The 17,458-nt window shown below is 52.0% G+C and overlaps 6 protein-coding genes across 6 annotated transcripts; 3 read left to right on the top strand and 3 right to left on the bottom strand.

The window, feature by feature from the left end:
• Positions 1-220: 220 nt before the first annotated feature.
• On the top strand, positions 221-2,593 carry AKAW2_51856A (kinesin family protein; the record flags this gene model as incomplete). Its single annotated transcript, XM_041691831.1, has 3 exons — positions 221-491; positions 544-953; positions 1,004-2,593. 3 exons carry the CDS (start codon positions 221-223, stop codon positions 2,591-2,593), a joined length of 2,271 nt encoding a protein of 756 aa, XP_041545277.1.
• A 364-nt stretch (positions 2,594-2,957) lies between these two features.
• Positions 2,958-4,720, bottom strand: AKAW2_51855S (MCT family MFS transporter; the record flags this gene model as incomplete). The annotated part of the gene is made up of 4 exons (XM_041691830.1): positions 2,958-3,396; positions 3,508-4,091; positions 4,196-4,302; positions 4,384-4,720. 4 exons carry the CDS (start codon positions 4,718-4,720, stop codon positions 2,958-2,960), a joined length of 1,467 nt encoding a protein of 488 aa, XP_041545276.1.
• Positions 4,721-5,307: 587 nt separating this feature from the next.
• On the bottom strand, positions 5,308-6,903 carry AIM24 (AIM24 family protein; the record flags this gene model as incomplete). The annotated part of the gene is made up of 7 exons (XM_041691829.1): positions 5,308-5,631; positions 5,680-5,899; positions 5,950-6,068; positions 6,121-6,291; positions 6,352-6,423; positions 6,499-6,617; positions 6,693-6,903. 7 exons carry the CDS (start codon positions 6,901-6,903, stop codon positions 5,308-5,310), a joined length of 1,236 nt encoding a protein of 411 aa, XP_041545275.1.
• Positions 6,904-8,926: 2,023 nt separating this feature from the next.
• atm1 (ATP-binding cassette Fe/S cluster precursor transporter ATM1) lies at positions 8,927-10,520 on the top strand (the record flags this gene model as incomplete). The annotated part of the gene is made up of 4 exons (XM_041691828.1): positions 8,927-8,983; positions 9,037-10,083; positions 10,146-10,362; positions 10,441-10,520. The coding sequence occupies 4 exons, from the start codon at positions 8,927-8,929 to the stop codon at positions 10,518-10,520; spliced, it is 1,401 nt and encodes a 466-aa protein (XP_041545274.1).
• A 2,025-nt stretch (positions 10,521-12,545) lies between these two features.
• AKAW2_51852A (uncharacterized protein) lies at positions 12,546-12,886 on the top strand (the record flags this gene model as incomplete). The annotated part of the gene is made up of 2 exons (XM_041691827.1): positions 12,546-12,573; positions 12,687-12,886. The coding sequence occupies 2 exons, from the start codon at positions 12,546-12,548 to the stop codon at positions 12,884-12,886; spliced, it is 228 nt and encodes a 75-aa protein (XP_041545273.1).
• Positions 12,887-13,953: 1,067 nt separating this feature from the next.
• Positions 13,954-17,308, bottom strand: AKAW2_51851S (VAC14 family protein; the record flags this gene model as incomplete). The annotated part of the gene is made up of 10 exons (XM_041691826.1): positions 13,954-14,431; positions 14,498-14,657; positions 14,715-14,794; positions 14,855-14,973; positions 15,026-15,130; positions 15,184-15,968; positions 16,025-16,712; positions 16,772-16,942; positions 17,002-17,164; positions 17,241-17,308. 10 exons carry the CDS (start codon positions 17,306-17,308, stop codon positions 13,954-13,956), a joined length of 2,817 nt encoding a protein of 938 aa, XP_041545272.1.
• Between the last annotated feature and the right edge of the window lie 150 nt (positions 17,309-17,458).

Below are 17,458 nucleotides of genomic sequence, written 5' to 3'. Positions count from 1 at the left end.
TCGAAGGCAGCTTAATTAACGTTTAGCTGCTCACTATTGGTCCTACCTCTACGATTAGTCGAAACTCATTCTTATGCCGCCATAAGTATCGACACCTCAATTGGTCAACAGGGTTGGATCGGACAGCTTGAAGCGACGATACAACGAAGTCCCGGGACTACATCCACCAACCGTTGGCGATAATCTCGAATCGATTTCATATCACTCCCCCCGATACACAATGAGCGTCCGGGTAGTCGCGCGGGTTCGACCGCTTCTCAAATCGGAACGGGAGTTAGATGTCATCCTACGCACCGGATCGTCCAACCAGGCAGTGCCCGGCAAGAGCGATAAGACGAGCTCCCAGGGGAAAGGCGCACTGGCAGCCTTGAGGGATCGGGATAACCTAGTGCGGATTCCGAACCCCAAGAACGAAGGCGAAGAATACTCGTTTCAGTTCAATGCTGTCTACGATGCGGAAGCTTCGCAGCAGGAGCTCTTCGATGCAGAGGGTTTGTGACGCCAATAATCTGGGAGGTAACGACATACTGATGGAACGCGCAGTTGCTCCTACTGTCAAGCATCTTTTCAATGGCTTTGACGTAACGATATTTGCATACGGGGTTACAGGAACTGGAAAGACGCACACAATGCGAGGCGGTAAAAGCTTGGCTGATCGTGGCGCTATTCCTCGTCTCCTGAGCAGCATTTACAGACGCAGCCGGAAGATGGAGAAGGACAGTGACGGGGAAACTACTGTCAAGGTGTCTTTGAGCTACTACGAAATCTACAATGACAAGGTTTACGACCTATTCGAACCCCCCGAGAAGAGGACTCTGGCAGGTCTACCTCTTCGAGACAACGGCGGCAAGACAGTCGTCGTGGGTTTGACGGAGAGGCCATGCCATACTCTGAAGGAATTCGAGCTATTGTATGATCAAGCCAATACCAACAGGTCCACATCTGCAACAAAGGTTTGCCCCCACGCTGTTCCCGAAAGAAGGGTCGACATTAACTATTGTAGCTTAACGCCCACTCATCACGATCTCATGCCATCCTCTGCGTGCGCGTCGCAGTCACCACTGGAGATAAAACGCGCATTAGTACCGCATCTGCTATCGACCTTGCTGGCTCCGAAGATAACCGCCGGACGGATAATGACAAAGAGCGTATGGTTGAGTCCGCTAGTATCAACAAGAGCCTTTTCGTCCTGGCTCAGTGTGTCGAAGCAATCAGCAAGAAGCACTCGAGAATACCGTATCGAGAGTCGAAGATGACGAGGATTCTATCGCTGGGACAGAACAATGGACTGACTGTGATGATCTTGAACCTGGCGCCGGTCAGGTCCTACCATCTGGACACAATAAGCTCACTCAACTTCGCCAACCGCACGAAGAAGATCGAAGTGCGCGAGGTAGAAAACGAGCCAATGTTCAAGGGGCCCCCTAGACCAGCATCGCGGCCTTCGGTGACAGCCCAACGGCAACCCCTGCGGCCTCTGACAGCTTCCGTGAACGTGAACCTGACTGCCGCAGCCAAAGACAACACTAAGACCCTCGAAAAGCCCGCCAAGGCTTTCCACGTCTACTCGGATAAGACGCACCCTAGAACTATCACACAGTTCAAGAAACCGGAGCCCCCTAAGCGGACTTCCATGAGCTCCCGGCCTTCTCTGAGTTCCGATATCTCCCGCCTCTCATCGAAGCCTTCTCGTCTCGCTCAACCAACACAGCAGCCTCAAAAGCACCGTGACGACATCTCTGCGGCCAAGATCGAAGAGATGGTAGAAAAGAAGGTCGAGGAGATCCTGGCTGTGCGAGCCGTCAGTGAGCAGTCGAGACAAACGCAGGTCCGCGAACTGAATGAGCAAGTCCAGCGGCGTCTGGAACTTCTCGAACAACGCATCGAAGGCTCCGAAGATGCAAGGGCCGAAGGTCTGTCATACTTGCTCATGGCCAAGCAGCACCAAGCACGTGGCGAGGACAGCTTCGCTCTCAGGATGTACCAGCTGGCCCTACCATACTTCCCGGACAACGAGAAGCTATTGAGGAAGATTGCCAGCCTGAAGGAGCGTATGCACGGCAAGCCGCGCCAGGACGCCGACACCACCGGCACCATCAGTCACTCCGGGCACAGGCGAGAACTTGGCAGTATGCTATCCCTCAAGAAGCAGCCCGCTAAGACGCACCTCAAGCGCGTTGCTGAAGACTCGGACGCGGATTATGAAGAACCCGAAGCGTCCCTCGAACAATTCAGCGACGAAGACATCGAGGAAATCACCCACGCCAGACGCAAGAAGCGCACGAAGACCAAGTCCCCGTTGGACGAGGAACACGCCAGCGTCGACATGATGAACGAGGAACCGCCCTCCCCACGCACTATCCACCTCCTCTCCATCATCAACTCGCGCGACGTCAGCCAGATCAAGTTGCTGAAAGGCGTGGGAGTCAAGAAGGCCGAGGCTATCGTTGACTGCCTGTGCGAGATGGATCAACACAACACCAGCCAAGATGAAGAAGCGCGGTTCCACATCAACAGCCTTGCGGAGCTGAGCCAGCTCAAGGGTGTGGGTGTGAAGAGTGTCCAGAGCATGCGAAACGGAGTTCTGGTATAACAGTACAGACATTGTGCATTGTTTCTACGTTTGGAGCTGGGAGTTCACTATATACATTGTCGACTTGCATTGCCTGTTGTTTGCTTGCTAGCATATCTGTTTTCTTGTGGTTTTATTATTCATTGCCGTGGCTTTGCACTGCACAGCGAAGGTGTTTGGGAGTTGACAGAGGATCGAATCGAAGCATCTATATAGGCATCTATCTATTCCAAACATTGCTCGAGATACTCTTAAAGCACTATACCATCTATTTTCGTCAACTTGCTTGTTGGATAATCCCATCATTTTACCATAATATAACCACCACCACATCCCCACCCATCCCCCTCCCCCCAACACAACAAACTCGAACCAACACTAAATCTCAAACCCTCTTCCCCCACCACCCCCTCCACCCAACAATCCTCCCCTTCGCAGTACAATAAAACCCCGTCCCGGCAAGCATAACCACCGCACAAAACACAAACAACTTGGTATAACTCCCTCCCAGGGGATCCGGCAACAAAGCGCCCGCAATCGGCGTGCCCGTGAGCGCCGCAAAAGACACAATGCAGAAATACGTCCCGCTGCGCACACCAATCTCCCTGATCTCAGAGATCTGGGCCACCAGCGCGGGGGCAAGACTCACCACCGTGCCGGAGGTGAAACCATACAGGGCGCTGAAGACGATGGCAGGGGCGTTGCCGGTGGAGGGAAGCCAGAGCGCGAGAACGAGGATCCCGGATGCTAGTGTCATTAGGATCATGAGGTTGAAGCGTCCGAAGACGTCCGCCAGGTAAGGCGGGATGATGCGGCCTGGAAAGCTGTATATAGGTCATCCCCCCGGAGGGGGATGTAGGGTTAGTGTGGCTTGTTTTTTTCTTTCTTGAAGGATGGAGGAGGTGATGTGGGAATAGGGGAGGTAGGTGGCTTACCTAGCTGCATTAAGGACCGGAATCAAATACGAAGCCAAGGTAGGGGACATGCCATGGCGTTGAGCTTGGGAGGGGATGAACGAGAAGGGGAGGAACATGCCCCAGAAGAAGCAGAAAGTTCCGGCGGTGGTGAGGATGAAGGGGAGTTCGCTGAGGGGACGGATGAAGTCGCGGATATGGTATTGTTTTCTGGTGTGGACGAGACGGGAGGTGGTGGTGAGGTTTGTGATGATGAGGAGGAAGAGGATCAGGAAGCCGCAGATGCGCATGGCCCAGCCGAAGCTGAGGAGGTTGAAGAGGCGAGTGAGCATGATGGGGAGGATGACGCCGCCGAGACTGGCGCCGCTGGTGGCGATGCCCAGGGCGAGGGCGCGACGACGGCCGAACCAGGTGCTGATGGAGTTGACGCCGGAGTGGAAGAGGGCGCTGTTGCCGATGGGACTGCAGATTCCTTGGGCCAGGAGGATTTGGTAGTACTCGGTGGAGATGGAGGTCATCATTATGCCGAGGACGTGGAGGATGGTGCCGACGAGGATGATGTAGCGGGGGCCGTAGTTGTCGAAGAGGATGCCGATGAAGGGGCCCTATTTGTTGGTTGCTCTGTCAGTGGAGGTTGATTGATTTAATTGATGATGGTGATGGTGATGATGTTGGTAGACGTTAGGGCTGGAGGGAGGAAAGGACGGACCCCGAAGAACATCATGAATGTCATTAGCGATGTGATCCATGTTATGGAGCTAGTGGACATGTCGCTCAGTTGATGAGTCTGGTAGTAGTCGATGAATATCCCCATGCCTGGAAGTCGCATGTTAGCTAGCAAGCTGCGCAATCGTCATTTGAGATTTGTTGACGAAGTGTCTGATATCCAACACTCACAGTTATTCCAGCCAAAACTCACGAACATGCTACAGAATCCTCCGAAAACCGTCATCCAGGCTGCGAGTCCGCCATCTGGAGGGCCTTCAGGTGTCGATGCTGGTTGGTGGTCCTGGACAATGACACTGGATTTCTCCGAAGTATGACCTGCAGTTGGATTGTCTCCGGGCTTTTCTCCGGAAGTCGTAGTGCCCGGTGTATCGCTCTGCTGCGCCTCTACATCGTCACTGGTATCCGAAGCAGAAACTGGTAGCTGGAAGGGCTCTTTCACATCATCCTCCACGGGCTCGCTGGCCGGAATGGCCTCATTCGGTGGCTGTTGTTGTTGTTGCGTCATGGTTTCTGCAGCAAAATAGGGCTGGCCTTTGTCACAAGGATGTCTGCTTCCAGCTGCTGCGAATTAGGGAATGTGATATCGGGGGGCTGGGCGTGGGGGGAATCTGGTGGCATCGATCTGGGCCTCGAGACCTTAGATAGCGAGGTCTGACCCGGATTCCCACAAGTGAAAAGAAGAGTCGACCAGCGGTGTGATTCTCGTGGGCATTCCAAAGGGGAGGACCTTGCTGTGGACTTAAAAAAGGAACGTTTATGTTTGTGAGACAACGAGGCCCCTTGCGAGATCCCTTCATTCATGGAAATTTCCCCCCCACCACATGTCAACCGGTTTATACGTGGGTGCCTGTTGGCTAAGTAGTTTAAGACAATGCAAGGCGGGAATTTGCTTCGATTTGATCAACATCACTAACAGTGGATAGAAAATAGGGAGAAAGGAGAAATAACGTTCACGTGGGGTGTAGTCGGACACAAGCTATTGTCTATAGTACATTGAGCCTGCAATGAAACAAAATAAATGAAAAAGATACCTGGATGTCGGACGCTATGATCTATGCGTGAAGAACAGCAACAGACTGATACTGTTTCAGCTTAGTTTTTCTGTCCTGCCTTCTCAATGATGACCTTGCCCTCCTTCGTCAAAGTGGCAATGCTTTGCTCCGTGCCTTTGAGCTCATTGGTCAATTCGTCCACAGTTCTGTGTGGTCCTGGTCCAGCATTAACAGCTTCTTCAGCAGCCTTCACATACTCCTCTCCTGGTTGGCGCTTCCCCTCGGTAGGCTTTGCCGGGCCAATGGTCAAGCCTCTAGGCGCACTGGCGATTTCGTTAACTTCGTGTGAGGTCAGAACCTCGTTGATACGAGGACCGCGGGTCTGTAGAAGGATGGTCGAGGGTCCATCGAATTGGAGGAACAACTATATAGGGTTAGTAGCAACTTGACAGCCTCGCGGGATGCGACATACCCGATCTCCCCAGATGGTTTTCCGAGACCATGTACGGATCGTGTGCATAATCCTCATTGTCGACTTCCAAGTGCTCGATTCCGACATATCCTGGATGAACTTGGAGTTCTGGATGAAGGCGGGGAGACTCTTAAGACCCGGGACCTGGAATCTCAAGGTCGTAGACTTGAAGCGATAGGGGCGTGGGGGGTTGGACGACATGGTGTAGGCAACGACGTTGCTATGCGACATCAGTAAAAGCTGGTCAATCAGGGAAACAGCCATGCTTACCTCGGGTGAACGATGTATTGCTCTCCAGCCTTGAGCTCAACGGAATAGAGTTGACCGTTACCAACCAACGCCAACAAACCTCGTCCTGTGACCTCAGAGCTACCCCAGTGGGCAAGGCTCTTCGCGGGTTAGTCTAGCCTTTATACACAAGACCCAATAAGGATCACGAACCAGACTTGTGTTGATAGTTGGGCGGATAGAGAGCGAGCGACCCGTCCAGGCAAGCAATGCCCGTTTCTGGGCCACCATCCAATCCACGGAGCCATTCAAGTGAACGACAGCAAAGGAAGTATTCGGAGAACGAACGGAAACCAGCGCAGTCACTGGACTTGCCGAAGACACCTAGCAGTCAAGTGTCAATAGCCATACCAATTGTTCAAATCCTAGGAAGACCAGTCTAACCTTCTGGTAGAGGAACGGCACGCCGACGACCGCCCTCCGGAAGGGTTCTAGGACGCTCAATGTAGAAACCACCTGCGTTGATGCCAAAGTCGTTAACCCTAGAGCAGCGTACAGGGTAGAGCATTAACCACAACAACATGCGCATACATTGTCTGCCTTTCCACTCAATCCGACCAAGGTACCCCGACGAGTGTAAAGGTTCTGAGAAGCGGAGAGCGAAACCGATAGTAGAGAGTAGGGCGCGCCGATGACATCGAATCGTGCATCTATTTATGATTGCGACTTGTTAGCGCGGTCTGCTCGGGGTTTAAAGCGGGTTCGGGTCCAGCCTGAAGACTTGCCAGCAGACTCAGCAGAGCTGGGGGTGCTGGAGATAGGTAGATGGTCGCCATTGACGGTAGCAGGCTCCTCCGCAGGCGCCGCGCGAATCTGGACGCATCTGGTCTGCCATCCGCGGCGCAGCAATGCCCCTTGTCGCGCCCGGGGAGGGACGACTCGAGTCCAGGACAGAGTCCTCGCGGCACTCCTCCAAGGTTGAGCCGATGCCATCATGGAGGGTCTCTGCCGAACGAAGTGCAGATGGAGAAGAAGCTGGGGTTGGGAATGCAACTGCTCGTTCTCCGCGGTAATTCTTCTTCTCGCCCGGATTCACGCTTCCAGATCGGGAAAAGCGCTATTGCGGCTTGGCACTGCGAACTTGTCGATATTTGAAGCTGTTTCATCCACTTTTGCCTTGCAGTGAGGGTATTGTGGTCACTATCACTGGATTTAGCACGACATGAGGATAGCTCAGATATTGATAACTGTGCTGAATACCTCAATCCGATGGTGGTTTGGGAGATATAAGCTGTGTTGCACTGATGTCATACCTATCTCACGTGTCTACCTTGACTATATGAGAGATCTTTTAAGTATCCCCTCTATTATTTCAGTGGACTATCAATCTGACTGCTACCCGCTAATGTCGACTATATAAGAGCATATATATCTCTATTTCTGGTAGTAGCAATGAAGCTGGACCTGTGTTGACCATATTTCTAAACAATATCGGCACATTACTTACTACCTTCACGACGTCACTTACTTTTCCTACTAAGGATGACATACTCATACCGGATACCTTCAAGCCATACAGCGATTCCCCAAGAAGGAATTGAAAAAGCAAAGAAAAGACTCAATTCATGTAGACTCATAGAAAATTGTGAGTAAACATCAGAAAGACAGTCTGATAGTGAACCGCCGCATTCGTACCGAGAGTAACGTAATTTACCGGAGACCTGGAGATACTCGGAATCGGCGATTGCGACAGAACTGCCTTTCCTGGTGCTATCACTGCAGCCTCCCTCGCTGAATCACCTGTACCTATTTTACCCTCAATATTTCTTCCGGACACTCAATCAATGATCCGCCATACACGGTGTCGTGAATAAACAGCGCCCTGATCCACCGCGGTCCCCAGTACCTTCTCCATCTCACGCCCTCATACTTTATCCCCCGCCGCCGCCGACGTTTTCCTCCGAACCCGGCGGTCCCCATCACGAGGCGGAAATTCGCGCAAGGCCTCACCACCACCGCAATGCTCCATTGGCTATAAAGACGGTCCTTGCATACCTCCGGTCGCTGTGAAGAGCATCTACCGACCACAATGCTGCCCAGGGCGGCCCGCACGCCTTGCTGGCGTGCCTCGGGACGCTTTCTACACCACACTTCAGCCGTTCCGCGCCCAACGTCATGGGCGTCAGCTTCCTACGGCTTTCAGCTCAGATCATTCTCAACCACCAGAAGCCCACTGAGGAGCCAGACCTCTCAGAATACTCCGTCGAAGTCGCAGACGCCGGAACCCAAAGATCCCTCTACTACCCGACCCAGCGCTGCCAATGTCGCGCAGAGTCCGCCGGGTACCCAAAATGCTACCGCGACCCCGAAGAAAGACCTGCTCAGCGAAGCTACCGTGGGGAGAAAGGAGCAGAGGAAGGCGGACTGGGCGATAATGAAGGAAATGGCAAAGTATCTCTGGCCTAAGGTGAGCTGGATTCGCGGCGTTGTGGACGAGCGAGGCATAGGGTGCTAATAGAGAACGGTGCAGGGTGACTGGGGAACGAAGCTTCGTGTCGGCACGGCCCTATCGCTGCTGGTTGGAGGAAAGGTGAGCTATGCTACCTACTGGGTTCCCTGCATCTGTACTCACTATCCAACCAGATATTGAATGTCGAAGTACCCTTTTATTTCAAGAACATCGTTGATTCCATGAACGTGGACTTCTCGACCTTTGGCGGAACCGCTTACACCGTCGCAGGCTCGATGATTATTGCCTGTAAGAGATCCCCGCATGCAGGAAGACTGTACCTAACAATGGTTACCAGACGGTGTTACTAGGATCGGGGCTACACTGTTCCAAGAATTGCGCAATGCTGTATTCGCTAGTGTTGCGCAGAAGGCGATCCGCAAGGTCGCGGGAAATGTATTCAAGCACCTGCTCCAGCTCGATCTTAACTTCCACCTCTCTCGGCAGACCGGTGGTTTGACGCGAGCGATTGACCGTGGAACCAAGGGCATCAGTTTCTTGTTGACGTCCATGGTCTTCCACGTGGTGCCAACTGCCTTGGAGATTTCTCTTGTCTGCGGTATTCTGGTAGGGCCTGCGCTGCACCATCTGTCCAGATATGGCATAACTGACTGTGATAGACCTACCAATATGGTGTCCAGTTTGCGGCGATCACAGCCGCAACCATGGTGACCTACTCTGCGTTCACGATCATGACCACCGCCTGGCGAACCAAGTTCCGCAAGCAGGCGAATGCTGCAGACAACCGTGGTGCCACCGTTGCTGTCGACTCTCTGATCAACTATGAGGCGGTTAAGTATTTCAACAACGAGAAATTCGAAGTTGCACGCTACGACAAGGCCCTGAAGGCCTACGAGGATGCTTCCATCAAGGTCACGACGTCGCTGGCTTTCCTCAACTCCGGCCAGAACATGATCTTCTCGAGTGCCCTGGCAGGCATGATGTATCTCGCCGCCAACGGGGTTGCTAGCGGCAGTCTGACTGTAGGTGACCTGGTCATGGTTAATCAGCTCGTCTTCCAGCTCTCGGTCCCGCTCAACTTCTTGGGCTCGGTGTACCGTGAGCTCCGCCAGTCTTTGCTGGACATGGAGACCCTCTTCAACCTGCAGAAAGTCAACGTGAACATCACCGAGCGACCGGATGCCAAGCCCCTCCAGCTGAAGCAGGGCGGCGAGATTCGATTCGAGAACGTCACCTTTGGCTACCACCCCGACCGACCCATTCTCAAGAACGCTAGCTTTACGATTCCTGCCGGCCAGAAGTTCGCTATCGTTGGACCTAGTGGTTGCGGCAAGTCGACTATCCTGAGACTGCTGTTCCGCTACTACGATGTCCAAGAGGGCCGGATCCTCGTTGACGGTCAGGATGTACGCGATGTGACTCTGGAAAGTCTCCGCAAGGCCATCGGTGTTGTGCCCCAAGATACCCCTCTGTTCAACGATACAATCGCACACAACATCCGCTACGGCCGGATTGAGGCGACCGATGAAGAAGTCCACCAGGCGGCGCAACGTGCACACATCCACGAGCTGATCCAGAAGCTGCCCGATGGTTACAAGACTGCGGTGGGTGAGCGAGGCATGATGATTTCTGGAGGTGAAAAGCAGCGACTGGCCATTTCTCGACTGATCCTGAAGGATCCGGAGCTGCTATTCTTCGATGAAGCGGTAAGTCAATTGTTCTTATTCAGCATGGCAGGCGGCTAAGTATACTAATCATGAACGGGCAGACCTCCGCTCTGGACACCTACACAGAACAAGCGCTACTGCAGAACATCAACAGCATCCTAAAGGAGAAGCGACGCACGAGCGTGTTCGTGGCGCACCGACTGCGCACGATCTATGACTGCGACCAGATCCTCGTATTGAAGGAGGGGCAAGTAGCGGAGAAGGGATCGCATCGCGACCTTCTGGAGCAGAATGGCATCTACGCCGAGCTGTGGAACGGTAAGAGACCCGCCGTCGGAAGCCCGGAAGGAGTTGGTGTATTTCAAACACGAAAGCTAACTAAATCCTGCGCCACAGCCCAAGAAATGTCCCTCGCACAGGACGTGGACAGCGAGCCGACAGCTGCGGAGGAAGAGGAGAGTACTACTAAGAAGTAGTGCAGAACGCGAGGCACGACGATAAGCAACAAGCAATCACCCAATGAAAGGGAATTGTATGATTCCCTTCCTTTCCTTCTTTTGTTCTATATTTCTTGGCACTTTAGACTTTTTTTGCGACTGAACGATACAAATGGGAAACTATCAAAGTAGATATCTACACAATAGCCACTATATGTGTAATTATCTACGTTACTAGTCAGTTGTCCACCAACTTACGTAAACGCTCTCCTCTGTGGCTGTCGTGTACGTGCACCATTCGGTGAAATGTGGGAAAGCCACCTTCCCCCCAATCATCCCACACGCAATCTAAACGACGGACTAGTCTACCGGGTTGCCACGAGGGGAACTGAACCGAAGGAAGGCAAGCGGGCGGTTCCAATAAAAATAACTGGAGCCGTGGAAAAGAAAAGCACGCAAGGCAAGGCACGGCCAGGCCATTTAGACGGAACCACCGGCACATTCGAAACTGGCCTTAGCGTCTTACCCCGTCTCGGTTCTACCCTTTTCGACCCAGCGAGCGAGCCGATCTGGTACGCAGGGTCTTGAGTCAGGGAGAACCAGGGATGAGGAGGAGAGAGTGATAGATTGATATTGTATATTCCAAGTTGAACGAGTGAAGGAACAATAGTGTTCAGAATTGGATGGTTGGTGCCCAAGTACGAGCACAATTCGATTCGTGGTTTATCTATCTGCCTGAGGGTGAGTCTAATGATGTTAACCGTGCGTTAGGGGGTAACAGAAGAAAGAAAACAAATCTCCGGGCGGGAGGTGGGGAGGTTTTGAGTTTGAGAAGGGAAGAAGAGAAGAGATGAGAAGTTCTGGATGGATGATGGATGGAAAGACTCGCCAATAGCGGGAGATCTTATACGATAGTGTCGGTTAGATAGGTAGATGATTATCTCAAATGAAAAAGAAAAAAAAGTCAATTGAGCAATCTCTGCTACTGTGACTGTTGAATGTCTCTTCTTGAGAAAGATAGTCAGGGGTATTGAAGAGTCTGGTCTGGTCTGTGTGGTGGTGACGGACGTCTAGTTCGTGGTCTAGTATTTCCTTAGTGTATTTGGATTCCGTACCTGACGGTGGTGGGCATACTTAGTCGAGGCTACTGATTGGCTGGACTCCCCTGGCTAGGCCCAGACAGGAAGGGACGCCCCTCCCCCAAACCACGTTGCGCCTTCCTGACTGGTGGTCGGTGCAGCAAGTCCACATCCGTCCCGGCCATCGTGCCTTTCCAGTTCCTCTCTTTCCCACACGTTTTGTTCGGTTCCTTCCTTCCCAATTATTCCCCCAGTTCCAAGTCAGTCAGTCAGTCCGTCGTTCTTTCCACATTCGTTGTTTTCCCCTACTAGTATCTATCTAACTATCGTCATCGTCTCCATTATCTCCTCTTTCTTCTGCGCTGCTTCTTCTTCTATTTCTCCACCACGTCTCTCTTTTGACCTTTTCTTTGCTCCTTCTCTTCTACTACTCTTTCACCTTGCATTCTTCATTGGCACGTAACCCTCGGTGGCTTGTCTTCCCTGCGTGGTCGGCTGCATTCCTTCTCCACAAGCCTCTCTCTTTATCCATCAATTCCTACCAGCCATCCCACCAAGGGTACCACTAAATCACTATCGGCGCCTTATTTATCATTGACTTCTTGACTATTGCTTAGCTCCGGAGCACTATCTGTCTTGGTGTGAACACTTTCTTTTCCCACCATCTGCTGCAACGTCCACTAGCCCGTCGTCGTCCCTCTTCGCAAATCGGGTCTTTCTTCCTCCTTTTTCCTTTTTATCTACGCCTACCTGCCCCTCTCGCGTCCGCCGTGTTACCTCTCCCACCCTTCCGGACCGTTATCTCAGCAATTGGCATCGCTTCACCTTCGCACTCTCCCTATCAACAATTCTTGGAGATTATCATCCTTGAACCCCGCATATACACTCCCAGAAACTCCCTGGGGTGATTATTCGAACCGCTTTGGATTTGGTGCACAAGAGAAATAAAGTCATATTACAAGGCGCTACGCTACATACATACACAATGGGTTTCATCGAGAAGTTGCAAGCAAGTATGTTGTCTCCATCTCCTAGGAGTTCACCCATTACTACCACATCTTATCTCGAAGCATCACGGTCATTGTGTCATCGTTCAATTCCTGTACTAACCATCCATTTCTTACAGAGATCGAGCTCTACCGGCTAGAGCAGCGCTATGCTCGTCGCAAACACCGCAGCACCTTTTCAGGGGTTCCCTACGTCGACGGGGAATACGTCTACGTCGGTGGATCCAACTCCTCGTCAGGGACCGTCTCCAAGCACTCGACAGGCAGCTACTGGAAAGCCTCTACGTGGGGATCGTCTGGCGACTCGCGCTGGCGGTGATGCACCTTTTTCGTCATTCTTCAAGCGCTGTCTTTTCGTTTTGCTCGACTACCAATCCTCCTCATAATGTCCATGTCGAGGATGCGACGACCTATCCTTGTTTTTCATTCATGGGTGAAGAAAGTGAACGCAAAAAGTTCATGTTATCTTTCTCTACTTCCGTCCTTCGGTACTCCGTTTTGGCCGTTGGCTTCAGCCGCGACATTTGAAAGCTAGCGTTGCATATTTGATCAGCCATTTGGTTTGGTTTGCTCTCATCTGCGCAATTGCTTGTCATATTGACTACCGCCTGCCGTACCATCAACACGCGTCTCAAGCCATTGATCCAAGGGACGTTGAATACTTTTTTGTTTCCCCGAATCTATCTCGGAGTTATCTGGCATCATCTTAGTGACGCGATTTATGCCTGTTTGCTTTTTGGCTGCAAGCACTCCTTTTTGCTACAATTGTTCTGGATCCCTTTCCGCTCTGTTCTAGAGTTGGCGGGATAGAGCTTTGTGCTGCCATTTTGTCCACTTCACATACCCCTCAAGCCCATTAGCGAATCGTTCTGTGACTTGACTTGTTGGTGTATCCTTTCTTCACACCCTTTTTCGCCAATTCGAGGCTGTTACGCCTCACTGTACATAGGCTTTTACATTCCAATCAAGAGATATGACGATCACCAGTGTGGCCCCCACCCAGGTAGATGCTTAAATTCTGAGAGGCTTGGATATAATAGGACAATCGTTGGACCAACACGCAGATCTACAGCCTTGCGTCGGCCCCTTTGCTCTACTACCTTGGCGTAAATCCTTAGAGCGACTTTCTTACTCAGTCTATAGAAGTAGCAAGAGACACTACTAACACCACGATCTATGTATATACCTTACTATCATCATTTTTATCTCACGTAATGATAGTATCATCACACCTCAACTAGCAACTAGATAGCTAAGCCCATTCTCATTCCTGGCAATGTATGCATGATACGCTATAACGCGATAACACAACACACCACTCCCCCTCCTACTCCTATACTATACTATAACCCCTAACTATATCCATAACTATAACCAAACCCACAATCACCTCTTCGACTTCCTGCCCCCAATCCCCAACCTCCCCAGATTCGACAAACTAGATTTATGTCTATGCGCACCGCCCAGAATGCCTCCCGGCGAGGATTTACCCGCACCCCCTTCGTTCGTTCCCCGACCACCACTACCACCTTCATTCCCCGCACCTCCGGTATTCCCACCTCCGGCTAATCCCCGCGGAGTATCAGGTAAAGCGGAGACCCGATCTCTGGTGCTACCGCCGCCGCGAACCTGATCGCTTGCGTTGTTGTTATTGTTGTTATTGTTGCTGGAGGATGAGGGACCGTCTGCGTCGAAGGGACGCTGCGAGGCGCGTTGAGACCGGCGGGCTTTCTCTTGCACCGTCTTGAATTTGTCGAGGAGCTCGACCCATCGGATTGGGGGGTCGTCGCGTTTTAGTCGGCTGTTGGTGGAGCGGTCGTAGGTGGAGGTGGAGGAGGTGGTGGATGAGGAGGAGAGGGTGGTTCTTTGGGGTAGGGGTGTTAGTTGGTGGTTGGTGCAGATGGGTAAGTTGGGGGGAAGAAGGACTTACTGTCGGGGGCCGGTGTGGATGAGGCCGATGCTGCTGACGCTGTTGAGGCGGTTCTTGAGCGCCGCGAAGGCGGAGCTCTGGGGGAGGAGCATGAGGACGCCGTAGAGGCATTTGTAGAGGTAGGGGTATCGTTCTGGTTCGAGGAGCTGGAGGCGGAGGTCTGGGGGGTGGGGGTTAGTTGGCGTGAGGTGATTTAGCGTGTGACGTGGGAACTTACAGGTAAAGACGGGCGATTCGAGGAGTTGAACTAGCTTGTCTATTTGGATTAACATGTTCACTGTCATTTCGAGCTCGGCACTGTGATGGGAGGTTAGTGGCGCGGTGCTGGGCTAGCGGGGGAGGGAGGGGGTGCCTTACAAAACTTGGAGGAGGTTGTATGCTTGCTCGTAGGCTTGCGCGAGTAGACAGAGGGAGAATGTAGAGACGGCATTGTGGCACCATGACCGGAACAGCGCTACAAAGAACATCTGCCCATCCTGTGGATATTGTAAGCTTTCGTAAATACCCGGCAAGTGAAGAAGTCCTTACCTTGGCGTCAAGATTCCTTAAGCGCTTTCTCAGTTCCGAGAGTTCAGGGGCGGTTATCAGGTTGTTGTTCAGATTTTGAACCATGATACTGGCGAACTCGATATCCTTTCACGGTGTGAGTTGCTACATTGGATAAACGGAGTAGTTGTGAGTCTCACCTCTTCCTTCTCGAGACAATCTGCCAGCGTCCGATATATGCGCTCTGGACTAAGATTCATGCACAGTTGTCGGATAATCAGGTTCCCCCGTACCTCGAGCAGGTGTCTGTCCGTGGAGAACAGCTGCAGGAGATTCACCATGAAAGACTTGAAGTAACTGTCCTCGCTGTTTCTGGAAATCTGTGATAGAAGCTGGAGATCTTTGGTGACGACGGCTTCGGCCGGATCGGACAGTGTCTTCAGAAGAGCAGGAAATGTGCCATCATTAAATGCAATGACCTTCTTGGGCGCCTTTCGGTGCAACATTATAAGCCAGGAAAGCGCGGCTACTCTGGTGGCCTCGTTTTCGTTCAGGAACTGTAGGGTAAGGGAGTTCACGGCAGCAGCATAATCGAGGTCGGCGGGTGGTAATGGTGTTGACATGCTGCTTCGAGGGGTTTGTTCGACTGATGCCTCTGGCTGAGACAATTGCTTCTTGGATTCACTCGATGGAGTCTCGGGAGGCTTGCTAACCGGCGTAGACGACCTTCGCTCCGTATTTTCTTTGCTGGTACTTTTCAATGCCGCTTGCCGACTTTCATCTACTGTATCTTCGGACAACGTGACGATATACTCCATCAAAGACGTGTTGACCCGGTTGGCGGCCTGCCGCACTTGATCCGAACCACTGGACATTGCTGGGAGCACTTGAGTGAGGAGACGAGGAACGAAAGGGAGAATGTCTTCTGGGCTGATTTCGAAGAAGTTGTCGATCCAGCGCAGCGCAGTCAACTGCATTTCCTCCACTAGTGACTGGTGATAAGTATCGAACCATTGCAACTGAGCATCATGCCTTGCTTACCGAAAGATGTATCAACGAAACCGACGAGAATGTCTAATATCTTGGCATAGTCAATCTGGACATCTTGTCCGGGAATCCAGTCCCCATCCACGTGCAAGCCTTCCTCATCGGTAACTGATCCTGCCTCAGAGTCCTCTATGGCGTTGTCTGTCACTTCAGACTCGACAGCTACAGTTTGATCGGTAGTCGTCGCAACGCTCATACTATCGCTGGTAGTTGACTGCCTGATATCGCTGCCTTGACCTTTCCGGCTTTCTTCGATACCCTTCTTGAGTCGCGCGATCCTCTTAATCTCCGACAGGAACCTATCCAGAAGCGCTTGGGTAGCGACGTTGACATCTCTGTTCGGATCACCCAGGAACTTAATCAAGCCTCCTAGGAATTCCGGCAAATACGATATCAACTCCAGATCAGGGATTGTATCCAGCAGAGTCAACCATGATACCAGGAATGTGCGGGTAAACGCGCTGATGACGTGGATTCGCTCTTTGAGCAAAGGGATGAATTTAGGTAGCGAAAAAGCGGTAGGAAGTTCAGCATCGTCTAAGCCTTCAGGATCTGTTGCTTCCTTTTCGCTGAGCTGTAAGACGGAGATATGGGAGGCCGCGGATTCCGATACGATGTCTTTGACGAGTCTATCGAGGAGTTCTGCGCCGTTTTTGACCGAAAGCTCCGAATCGGAAGCTAGCTGGCGGGGTGTGAGCTGTTAGGCCAGAACAGTAGGAACACGGGATGAAAACCCCTTACCTTGCTCAATGCATCGAATATTTCATTGAAGAAGAGTAGCACCTCGCCTTTCGCAACTTTGGCAATGTTGTACATGCTCTCGCAAGCATAATACCTGACTCGGGCATCTTGATCGGAAAAGCAAGCAAGCACCGGCGGTACGATTTCCTTCAGATAAGGAGCAACCCCTTCCTAGCAACCTTGAACTCAGCCCCTGCAAGATCCATTCAGTATATTTTGGTGCAACTCACGGATCCTAATGCTATGGAAGCCGCAGCAAGTCCGATTAAACCGCCGTTTCTCGCGTGAGGTTGGTGTACCGCATAGGCGTAGTCATGGCAGAGTTGGTCGACAATCTTTTGGATCTCCTCGTGTTGACCCCTGAAAGCAGCATCGCGGACGACCTTCTCGAGTCTGTTAATAAACCCATGTGTATTAGCCACCCGCCATATTATTGTCTGACATATGTCGCCTTATAGATAATGCATACTCCAGGGCCCCCTGTTTCCTCCGGTCGTAGAGCTTATCATTCAGCGAGCGCTGAATTGAGTGATCCATCTCTCAAACAAACATGGATATGGACGACTGAGTCACAAGCACCGGGATTGTTGATTTCGATAAGTGGTTTTCATGGCGTGAAGGCGATGTCTGACTAGGCTGGGCGGTGAGGCGACGACGGTCTCGACTCTCTCGTGTTCGCAGAGACCT

The sequence above is a fragment of the Aspergillus luchuensis genome, chromosome 5 (genome assembly GCF_016861625.1).
Source record: "Aspergillus luchuensis IFO 4308 DNA, chromosome 5, nearly complete sequence".
NCBI classification, from domain to species: domain Eukaryota; kingdom Fungi; phylum Ascomycota; class Eurotiomycetes; order Eurotiales; family Aspergillaceae; genus Aspergillus; species Aspergillus luchuensis.
This window is presented reverse-complemented; position numbering and strand designations above follow the sequence as displayed.